General features: G+C 39.2%; 1 protein-coding gene across 1 annotated transcript; it reads right to left on the minus strand.

Annotated features, from left to right (window-relative positions):
• Window positions 1-428: 428 nt before the first annotated feature.
• prkaa1 (protein kinase, AMP-activated, alpha 1 catalytic subunit) lies at window positions 429-10,738 on the minus strand. Its single transcript, XM_063889391.1, has 9 exons — window positions 10,515-10,738; window positions 7,602-7,743; window positions 5,359-5,452; window positions 4,903-5,047; window positions 4,609-4,696; window positions 4,262-4,486; window positions 3,625-4,141; window positions 3,355-3,481; window positions 429-1,750 (listed from the first exon to the last, which is right to left on the minus strand). Exons 1-9 carry the CDS (start codon window positions 10,609-10,611, stop codon window positions 1,467-1,469), a joined length of 1,719 nt encoding a protein of 572 aa, XP_063745461.1. The 5' UTR covers window positions 10,612-10,738; the 3' UTR covers window positions 429-1,466.
• Window positions 10,739-12,142: the final 1,404 nt, after the last annotated feature.

Below are 12,142 nucleotides of genomic sequence, written 5' to 3' on the forward strand. Positions count from 1 at the left end.
AGAGTATTGTCTGAAACATTTTTTTATCAAATATAATTCAACCCCACACATATTTATGATCTAAATGCTTGTGTGATATTATTTTCTTCCATCAGAAATGCAATCTACCAAGGAGGACTTCACAAATCCAAGCTGACAAATTTGTTTCATATGTAAACTTTTTTTCCAAGGGAATGTGGGCAAAAAAAACAAAAAAAAACGTATCCAACAATGACTGGATGTCTGCCAATAAGACATTGTCCGTGCACTGTAAGTAATTGCTACTTATCATTTTCAAATTGAGCCCCAAGGCCTCTACACTTGTAATGGATTGGCATCTACAAATTGGATGTAGGCAAAAGGCATTTCACTCAGTAATCATACTTAAATCCTAATTAATAATCTAAATTAAAATAAGAAAAAGAAAAAACAACAAAAAGAGTCAAAAATCAACTTGCCATTTTAATGAGACACTGAAAATGATATATTTCTAGATTTTGACTGTCATGGCAAAATACCTCTTAAATGGTAAAGCAGGCTATATTTATATGGAAAGACAATCAAGTATCAGAATAGTTGTGATTGAAGGAAACAGAGCTGTGATATTGATTTAAAAACCAGACAGTAAAAAAGGAAAATATATATCACCCAGCAATGGATCTTGATGCAATAAAGAAAACGAAAAATCCATGTCCAATAGAAGCAATACTCCGTCCACTGATAAATATATTCACGTCTTTATATATAAAAATGTAGGGGACAGAAATATTCATTTTTTACAACAAGGACAAAACTATGAAAATTTAGTCTCTGACAACTCCAAAAACCAAACAAATGTGATGAAGCCTTCTTTAGTCCCTGACACAAGACAGAAATAAAGGGGTCATTGCACTTCTTCAGAGTCCAATGAATGTGATGGGCATGACAGCCCTTGTTATAGCCAGTGCAGAGCCCCGATACATCTGCACCACCTCTCTGATCCCCACAGAGAAAAACAAGAGCAGCAGGAAATTAAAGAAACTTGTGCAAAAGTGCCTCCTGCATCCTTTGACTGCCACCTAAAAACACCCAGCCCTCATCGTGTGGCTTCCTCCTCTGCAGGCAAAAACTTGATCTGGTTCCCTGTACTGGAAAGCAGTGCTCCCTGGCTACAGTACAGAAAATTCAGTGTAATCAACTGCGTATATATGTATAGTTGGGATGTGGACATTTGCTTTTTTAATTGATCAGGACACTGTAAGACCCCCTCCTTAATGTTGTTCTGTCCTAGCTATAGAGTAGCTCGTCTTTCACTTTTCCATATAACCCCCTTACATTCCCTGCCAGCTCATTATACATCCTTTCAGTTTAGGGAACACTAACTTGCGCCAGTGCCATGGAACAATCACTTCATCCTCAGCCCGGATGAATTGAGCCATGAATCGGTTGCATGCTTATTGCTATAAAGACACTCGGAGAGGAAAAAAGGCTAGCGATTGTTTTGCAAGCTATCGTGCAAGTAGTTTAATAAGATTTGCGCACATCTCAAAGAACTCGATGGTGTGGCTTCCCGGCCGAGGGACGATCGCGGTGTCCGCCCATCCTGTTGAGTCGATGGATGAAGTCAACGATGAAGCTAAGGAGCTTTCTGCGGCCTTGGCGAGGGGTACAGCGATAGACGTAGTCGGAGTTTCTGCCCCGTCTACATCGTTCTTTAGAGTGCTGCGGTAGTTGCCCACAGACCCAGATCGGAGAGGGGTAGCAGTCCCAGATTTGGTCTCCACCATATCATCTGAATAACAAAAGACAAAACATGTTTTTCTACAAAATACACACACAAAAAAACTATTTGTATTTAATTCCATATCAAGATCTATAACCACTGTACTTGCAGCCCTTGTAACATCTTTAAAAAAGTGAGGTTTTAAGATATAATACATTTAATATGCAAATGTATTATATCTTTCCTGCTTTCGTCAACGTTAGGTATAAATAGTGTTGATTAGGTTGTAGGCTGTTTATTGATCCATCAGCCTGAGCAAACAGCTTTTATTTATTTTTTGCTGCCATTTTTGAGGACATATGCTCATTTTCAGGTTTCACATTTGAATGTTTATTGTCTCTCCTGGGACATGTCTCCATGCTTTAATGTTGAAAAGCTCTTTATTTTTCTCATACTGCCTGTGCTGCAGCACCTCTTTCCCCCCTCTGTCTGAAACCAGAGCCCAGTCTGCTCTGATTGGTCAACCGCTTAGAGACGTTCCGCCCCTTATCCTATCAATGTGTTGGAGTGCTAGCCAATAGATGTGCCAGTGTTACATAGTGATGTCACTGTTACAGAAGTAAACCAATGTAGGCGTTTCAGGGAAGGGGCGAGTGTGTGGGAAAGAAACTCCCTCTGGAGAGAACACAGGGATTTTAGCCCCTGCAGACCATTTACATGCACAAAAACCTATGGAATAAACTACAGGAAGGAGAAAACCACAAAAAGCATTAGAGGGCCTTTTTATAATTTTTAGAGACATAGGGAGAGAAAAAGGGGTTATGACACGGCTGGAATTCATGTTGCAGTAATGTGGCATGCGCTGAAACAAATTGGTTACTAAGGCGCTTCATAAGCTTTAATTCTAATGTCGAAACTAATCAGCCTTCAATTCCATAACGCCATCAGTTACAGCTGCAGCTAAACATTAACTCTTTGGCTGACTTAGTGGCAGCTTGGAGCCAAAATGTACTCTCCTGCCCTTTACCCAGCATGCCTGTGCCACGTTGATTCAGCTCATAACAACACTCTTATCTCTGCCTTTGAGGCACCGCTGCACACCTACACTGACTGCGCTAAAGCCCTCAACCCCGTAGTAAATCATTTATAAAGTCTACACTGACACAGCATACCACAGGACAGAAAGCAAGTAAACATTAGCCAGATACAGGGAGCTGTAATCAGGGCTGCCCAAATAATCATGCCAATTTCAACAGGAAATAAACCTAAAACTGTAGGCAGTACGAGACAGCTTTAAATAGTACGACTAACTTTAAAGAACGATGGTTTCTACTTTAACTATCTTTTATAAAAAAGATGTATTCATGCTATTTAATGGTTCCGATTATTTCAGTGTAATTTATTGGAGTATTGGAAATATCTTACGTATAAATGTCTGCCTTCTCTCAAATGTAATGGAACTAAATGGCATTCCTTTTGCAGTTCTTAAAGCAACAGAAAACATACATATAAAAAACTAAAAGTAAAATGTGTTTTGATTCTGGGTGAACTGCCTTTTTGGAAAAATGGTAGTTTTCTTAGTTTCAAAGCTATGATAGTTTTCTTAAATATGAAACACAGAAAACCTCACATGTCAATAAAAGTAACTGATAGAAAATAGTTTAGTAACTTACCGTCTATGCTACGGAAATCGAGGAGGTAGGTTCTACTGTCCACCTGGTAGAGTTGAAGGCTCATCTTGGTTTGCATCCCAGTAATGGGATTCTTCCTCTTCACACGTAGATAATACGGATTCACAACCTGGAAGAGTGACAAAGGGTGAATAAAACAATCATTTGATGAATCTCTTTAAAAAGGAAGTCTCATGTGAAAAATAGTTATTTACAATAATGTAAAGATACAATTCAAACACCCTCTGAGGTCTATCTTCTCCTCTTTCTTACCTTCCACTCATAATCCAGCTGTTTCATGGCCCGGCACACCTCTGACATTATGTCGTTGGGTCGACTCTGACTGCGGATTCCCAGGTGCCACTTGGCCCTTCTTACTCCCTGGTGCTTGGACTTCTGGGGGTTCAATTCGTCCAGTGTGTGGCGAGGCCTGGGGGGAGTCTCCGCCAAGAGGAAGGGTACCCGCTCAGGGTGGGGCTTGATGCCCGCCGCAACGGCACTAGATGAGGTCAGGTGCTGGTCGTCTAAAAAAGAGTCTGGAGGGCTGGACGCCAGGTAGAAGTCCTTGGCTTCACTCATGATACGACGATTGTCAATGATGAGGTGGTAGGCGACGGCTAATGGGTCCTGATGGTTGCGGCTGTATATGCAGGCGAGGACCTCCTCTTCAGTGCACTCAAACTTCTCACAGACCTCCTTCAGGGCCTCGTCGTCGATCATGTTGTTGCTGTAAGAGGGGTCCTCAGGGAACAAGTACTTTGGTAAGCCCTGTTTGAACCACTCATCCTCTCTGCAAAAGACACATTATTTGCATATTAAAAACACACGACATACCGTGAATGCTACTCTGAAAATATAGACTTGGTGTTTAAGAAATAGTTTGATTTGTTATAAATCATGTCAGGCTTACCGGATCTCTCTGATGGTGGCTCTTTTCATGGGGTCCACCTGCAGCATGTGTTTGAGGAGGCTTATTACCGAAGGGTTAAGATACTGCGGGGTGAAAAAGATCCCGTCGCAGATCTTCTTAAAGAGTGTTGGCACGTGGTCGTCATCAAAGGGAAGCGTCCCACACAACAAGGCATAGAGGATGACCCCACTGCTCCAGATATCCACCTCTGGACCAGCATATAACCTGAGGACAAGAAAAAGAAACAATCTTGTGATCATGAAAGCAGCTTTTTAGCGAGATAATAGGAGAGTGTTGTAGTCCTGAGTCAATATCACCTTCTAATGATGGCTCAGAGAAAACCTTACCTTCCCGAGATGACCTCAGGAGCAGCATAGTTTGGAGAACCACAGCTCGTTCGCAGGAATTCTCCATCTGACATCATGTTTGAAAGTCCTGCACAAAGTTGTACACTGTTATAATAAGGCCAGTATTAGCCTGATAGCATATGATGCAGAGCAAAAGTGGGGACCTGCTCATAAAAACATTGCTCTCTAGCCTTTTATTTTGCATTTCATTTAGAGTTCGCGAACAAAGTCCTGTCCTTAATTTAACAAAGTAATCACTTGTGAAGACCTGAGTTTAGGATGAGACTCACTTACCGAAGTCTGCAATCTTGGCATTCATATGTGCATCGAGCAGCACGTTTTCAGGCTTCAGGTCCCGGTGCACCACCATGTGTCTGTGGCAGTAGTCTACCGCTGAAATGATCTGCTGAAACAGCCGACGGCTCTCCTTTTCCTCCAACTGTCAAAGCAGAAATTATCCATTAGGTGTGAGCTTCTCTGTGACTCAGTTGTCACATCACAGCTGACTAAGCAGCACTTCCTGTCAGGCTTTGGTATCTTTTCCAGCGGCCGCCGGTTTCTGGTTCACAGGTTGCTGTATCTGCAGCAAAAGCTGGCAATAACATTGAAAATTACATAATGCACTTTTACGATCTGTTCCCCTCACTGATTTTAAAATATACAACATCTGCTATATATGAGAAGATGGAAAGTACGTAGTACATCTTTAAAACACACATTAAGACTTCTTCCAGTTTCACGGGGTATTACCTTTCCATTTTTGCAGATGTAGTCGAATAGCTCTCCTCCTGAGACATACTCCATTACCATGAAGATATCAGTCGGGGTGCTGATAACCTGATACCTGCAGACAGGAACACAAAATTACAATCTTGTGGGACATAAATAATTACATATTCAACACTGCTCCATTTGTACAAAATCATTTGGAATTCAACTGTGGAATATGTTAGAGAAAAAAATAAAAGTAGCCAGAGGAAATATTTTGTGAACACAAAGTCTATCTAGGCCAATCCGTGTTTGTGTTCATTTCAGGTGAAACGGCAATGTAGCGATTCAAATATAATAATATGTTGTTATTTCTTGCCTTTGCTTTTGTGAAACTCTTCCTTTTAATAAAGACACCATATGACATACTTAATGAACATGTTTCATTGTACCATCTCATGCTTGTCCTCACTGGGCCACATGAAATAAACATCCGGAGCGAAAGCACCCTGAAGGCACTTTTACACTGCAATACAGAAAGCATCCAGTAATTACCCTGTGGAGCTATAAATAAGAATGCAAAAACATTAGACTTTACCCTGCAAAGCACCTTCTACACTGTCAGTGTTATTGTCCGAGAATTCATGGGGATGAAATGGGCGTATTGACATGTCTATCACGTCTTGGGTGAAACCAAAAGAACACAAACATCCATATACATCAACAACATATACCACTATTTAATTCATCGATGACTCAGCACATCTCTGGTTTGATCTATGCTGCACGGTATGAAGTACACTCTCAGACTTTCAGATAACTGTTATTGCAGCAGAGTTAGTTAAAACTTGATCAAGTGACTGAAGAATGTGTTATTGGACAGCAACCAATCCTTTTAGTGCACAGATTAGCTAGAAATTCTTGCACCTCAGATCAACAATGGCACCCATCACACCTCTCTCTATTTACACTACACTGGCTAAGAGGCCTGTGATGGTCATCGTCAACATCAGGCAGCAGAGTAAGCTGAAAGCCAACATTTCTGTCAGCAACATTGTAATCCCTGTAGCTCTGAATACACACGTTTTAAAACTACTTAAGTCTGTAGCAAAGTCATGACAAGGTGACAGTGTTAGATATTTCAGAATAAGAGTGTCTGTCTCATCGGCAGTGTCCCATCAGGACATTGTCCTTTTAAAGGTAAAGAAAATACGGATTGTGGAACAGCCAACAAGAAGAAATGCAGTTGTGACAGATGTTGACTAACTTCTCCTCTAATCAGTCACAATCACTGCAAACATCCTGTGAACCAAACAAAGCTGTGATGTGTTTCATTATTTCACTTCCTTACTTGACATTATTCACTCTAGACAGGCAACGGCGTGCCCTCTGCACGAGTGTTTCACAAAGATGTGATCTCCCTCGCCCTTCCTCTCAATGGCGTTTACATTCTTGTGTATGCAGGACATGGAGATGGTATTTCAGACAAGGAGACACACCTCATGCTCGTTTTGACAACCCTGTAGCTCTGGCCTTGGGCCTCTGCTGCTTGTTTGGACATTCAAATTCCTTGTATGAAGTACCTCTACCTCTATCTCTCTTTTAGCAGTGTAAGCTCACCACAGCATCTTTCTGTTTCAAACATATTCTTTCCAAATAAACATGGTTTACTGCAGGCTTGATGTGCTTACAATACATGCTTGACGCACATGTGCATTACATGACTAACGGTGTAATGAGCCGGCCTCTAAATAGCGTCAAAGTCATTTTAGACATGTGAAAATAAACAATGCCTCATTTGAAGTCACGCAGTCAGTGAGACGGCCTGGAAAGTAACATGAAAATCACAGTCATGTATTAATCCGCATCAACATATGCAGATGTTGTCAGCAGTGCCTCTGTTTTTTAAAACAAGACAGATAAAAGACATAAACCTGTGTTACAGTGTATTATTATTTCCTGCTGTATTACAATGCACAAAACAGACCCATGGGTTCTGTAAATACATAGTGAATACACCCTCACTCAATATTCCATTTGAGTGTAGTTGATCTCGAAGCAAATAAGATGAAAAAATGATAAAGCAATTTTTATATTAAAAAGAAAGGTCAACAGAGAGGATGAACCAAACAGGCAATAACCCAGACTGAGCCCAGGACTGGGTCAGACAGATAGGGATGTTTTCTAAAACACTCCATTAGAGCCTGGAAATAGCTCAGTGGGTGGCTTTAATGTACCGGCAGGGGGATTATAGCGCAGGGAGCAGGGTGTAATCTAGGACTTACAGTTTAATTATGTGAGGATGCCTGAAAAGCTTGAGGTTCTGGATCTCCCTGCGGATCTTTCCCACCACGTCCAAACTGCGGATCTTCTGCCTGTTCAAGATCTTCACCGCCACTTGGTGCTTGGTCAGCTCATGTTGGCCCACTGCAGGATAAAAACAAAATGAAAACACATGAGTAAAAGCAATTACAACCCACAACGTATAAAAGATTAATGATGGCACAGTATAAACAGGATTGTTATAGAACAATGAAAAGCCAGTGTGGCAATGAGGTAGGAACATTTTTTTTCAAAATGCCTTCTTTTCTAGAACAAAGTAAGACTTTTTAGATGTGCAGTAACTTGTATGTTTACCACTTTGAGGTGGCGGGCAGAAGCTGTAAAAACAACATTGACACATCATAGCCTCATATAAAGCTGATATGGTAAATATTTCTGCAATTCTTTTTTTTGTTTACACAGAATACACAGAGCAGAAGCCTGTTGCATCTGGAGATCAGGCTGAGAGAATCAGACAATGAACCATTTTTATTTTTAGTTCTAATAATTTGTTATGCTTCTTCTTTTTGTATTGCGCTGCTTCAATGAAAATATTTTCCCAGTTTGGGATTAATAAAGTATTTCTGATTCTGATTCGGAAATGAAGCTGCGGGCCTGACAACCAAAACAATGAGCTAAAAGGCACTTAAATGCTCTGTTAAGATGAGGGGAACTGCCAAGTCCAAGTGTTTTATTTCTTGCGATTGCAATACAAAATTCATACAAAGAAATAGTCAATAGTTAATATATTTGAGTGTGACACAAATCTCTAAAGAACAAGAACTATTAAAAAATCTTAAAATAACAACCCAACAGCTTTTTATTTTGAGGACATAGTTTGGTTGATGACCTTTAAAGGGGATTCCCAACTCACAAAAATAGATCCATCTAAACCCAACTTTGTAATTCTTCTGTTGAAGTAGGATAACGTTGTCATCCTACCAAGAGTTCACACGGCATCAGAGATTTGCAACAACAGCAGCCGGGGGAAAAATATGCAAACATATCCAAAACCGATCAGAACAAATTACCATACAGAAAAACTAAATAACATCTATAGGGATCGTGTGAAGACGTGGGAGTTTGTTTACAGCCGTTATTGATTTACCAGTTGCGCTGGAAGCAAGCTATTAACAACGTCTCCAGTATGCAAGACCAAAGACTGTGGTCTTATTTCTTACAACAAGACGCTCAGTTCAGATATGACTCACTGGGATCTAACTGACTGTAAAACAAAAAAAGGAAAAAGCTTGCATTTGTTGTGTGATTTGTTGGAGACTGCTTGGCTGGTTAACTTCATTTGGGTATATTATGGCTTAGGCTAATCATTTGTTCTAAGAGACAAAATGCACTGCATGATGAAGCAGAAAGCAGCCTGCAGAAGTGTTTTTTTAGAAGAGCCTTTTATCTATCACATCAGTCCATTACAGGGGCACATCTAAGATGGAGAATGTGAGTCCAGTTGATATTCAACACCAATAAGTGTCGATACAAGCAAAGCTATATATTGACTAACTGTACCGCCCTCTAGAGTGACAACATTGGGCGTAGAAGTCGCAGGGTTTGTCCTGCACCCTCCCCAACCACAATAAAACATTAATTTGTCTTTAATTAGAATGGCAAATATAACTCATAAGCAGTGGTGTAAAGTAACCAAGTCGATTTACTCAAGTACAATTATGAGATACTAGTACTTTATTTGAGTATTTCAATTTCTGGCTACAAAATCCTTCCCCAATACAACTCAGAGGTATACAGTCTACTTTTACTCCAGCATTTTCTTTTCTTTGAAGATATGGATGAAAGATATCATATATGATCAACACTTGAATACGACTTTAGTTACACATGGAACAAATCAACTAGGTACCCTGCAGAACACAATGGAATTAAAATAAGCTGCAAAATGACCTGATAAACACATTTATGCATCAATAAATATAATCAAAAAATATACTAAAGTAAAATGAAATGTATCAAAGTGAAGGAATACTCTGATACCAGTAAAAGTCCAGCAATCAAAATGTTTCTCAAGTAAAAAAGCAAAAGTACTAGAATCAAAATATACTAAAAAGTACTGATGATACAGATTGGTCCATTTCAGAATAATATATATGATATGTTTTATAATTATTGCTCATTGAAGTGCTATCAAACCTGCAGCTAGTTTTAATGACTTTGCATACTGCAGGGTAGCTTGTGAATGTACTCACTAAACTGTAGTCTGATATAAGTGTTGATTATATTTCACATTATTAATCCAAAATGTGAAGTAACTATAGATATTAAATAAACGTAGTGGAATAAAAGCACACAATTTACCTCTGAATTGTAATTGGGTACAACATTGAAATACTCAAGTAGAGTACAAGTACCCTCGAATTGTACTTTGATACATTTACTTAGTTACTTTACACGACTGACTGCAGAGATGCATAACTTTGACATAAAATAAATAACAGAAAAATGACATGAGTCAGGATAGGTAAATGGTCCTGATTAATATGCACTCAGCCATATTAACTAACAGCAGTCAGGGAGGGAGGTTTACTTCCCGGTGTCTTGTTCTTGACAAGCGACTTGTGGCTCTCTGGCTAGCTCGCAACGCAACCACCGCTAACTGATTATATTGCTAAATAAAACACTAATGTCATAAAACTTGCTTTGTGTGGCTTTATGCTTTCAACTGCAGCTAAAGCCTCCATATCGCCACGTTTGTCACACTCAAGTTAAGCTAACTAGGATGACAACAAGTGTGCTAGCTAGTTTCTGGTGTTGCGACAAGTTAGCTTTTTCCTAGCATGCTAGCATTAGCGGCTAACAGCCACCATCTTTCAGTTGGCAGGACACACAGACGTCAGGACCGTCAGACATACCTTTAACCTTTCCAAACGTCCCCACTCCGAGTGTGTCTCCGAGAATGTAATGTCCGATTTTAACTCTTCCTTCATTTTTCTGTTTTTCCGTCGCCATCTTCCCGCAGTGGCCTTGCTGCGGGGTAAGCTAGCTGTGAGCAGAGATGGGCCGGACTCCGCTGTGTGCGTCTCTATACTCAAGCGGCGGCTGCGCTCCACACGAAGGGAGGCGGCACCGCGGCTGCTGAGCGATTCGTCAGCAGCGTAGGCGGCGTAGTATGGTGCCTTCAAGTTCTGCATTGAACAATTTGAAACGGCTAAATTTAACAATTTTAATCATTTATATTTCAAGTCAAGTAAAAGTAAAACTATATATATATATATACTGAAAGTACAAAAATGAGTCATTCCAGAACCACATTTTTAAATATTAAGAGGTCGAAGGAGTATATCTTAAGTTAAAGTAGAAGTACCAGAGTGTAAGTAGGCTATACTCCGTTAAAAGTAAAAGTCCAGAAAATGATACTTAAGTTAAAGTAAAAAACGTATTAGCATCAAAACATACTTAAAATAACAAAAGGAAAAATACTCATTATTCAGATCGGTCTTTTTCAGAATAATATACAGTATATCATACAGTATATACTATATATACAATACACTGGAATAAACCCTGACAAAAATGTTTCTCCAACTGATAAATAATAGCCTAAACTGTATGGGGGTACATTATTTGACATTATGCTATTTAATACTTTTATTCCATTACATTTTGTGGTAAAATATTTTACTTTTTTTACTCAAATCTGTTTGTCTATAGATTTAAATCAAAATTACAATTTACAGGTTAGATTATTAATACAAAACATAAATCCACTGAAACATTAAGATAAATTTGTATAAAATGAGCACTATAAAACGTAGTTTAAATAAATTCCTCCTTTAACAAGTGAAACATGAAATTCATGAGCACATTAATGCATCAATAACAATAATAATACAATATTTTCAATGGTGTTAAGAACAATTGTGAGGTACTGAGTATTTCCTGCTACTCTGTACTTCTATTTCATCACAATTCAGAGGTAAATGGTGTCCTTTTACTCCACTTCATTTATTTTGTACCTTTAGTTACTGTACAGATTTTGTTTAATGATAATATAATCAACCCTTAAATAAGACTTTAGTCACAACCGGAGTAGATTCACAAGCTACCCTCCAGTATACAAAATCATTTAAAGTAGCTGCACCTTTACCAGCTCTGAGAACACCTTAACGAATCAATAATTATAATCAAAACATATGATATCAGTGGCAGCTGGCCAATAGAGGGCGCTAGGGCGCCGCCCCACCACTCACCTCTCACCACATTTCCTTGAATAAGACATAAAAAAAATTAAATAAAAATGAAATAATAAAATAAAAATATTTTGAAATATATGTATATATTTTTTTAGATGTGCAAAATAAATATTTCATAGTTAATGATGAGTAAAGTTGTTTCGTTCGTTGACATTGTCTGATTGGTGACGTATTTCCGCCCTGGGGCGCAGGAATCTTTGCCCATTCGCCTTATTCACCTGGCGGCCATTTTGAAACTCGAACGAGGCTGAGGGGTACACAAACCCGGAAGTTTGACTCGACGCATA

This window comes from Eleginops maclovinus, chromosome 8 (assembly GCF_036324505.1).
Source record: "Eleginops maclovinus isolate JMC-PN-2008 ecotype Puerto Natales chromosome 8, JC_Emac_rtc_rv5, whole genome shotgun sequence".
Classification (NCBI taxonomy): Eukaryota; Metazoa; Chordata; class Actinopteri; order Perciformes; family Eleginopidae; genus Eleginops; species Eleginops maclovinus.

Coding starts and splice junctions, on each gene's coding strand:
- prkaa1 (XM_063889391.1), bottom strand. CDS start 10,611: ATGGCGACGGAAAAACAGAAAAATGAAGGAAGAGTTAAAATCGGACAT. Junction 5,048..5,358: donor ACATCTGCAAAAATGGAAAG/GTAATACCCCGT, acceptor CTGCTTTGACAG/TTGGAGGAAAAGGAGAGCCG. Junction 4,697..4,902: donor TGCCAAGATTGCAGACTTCG/GTAAGTGAGTCT, acceptor AACTTTGTGCAG/GACTTTCAAACATGATGTCA.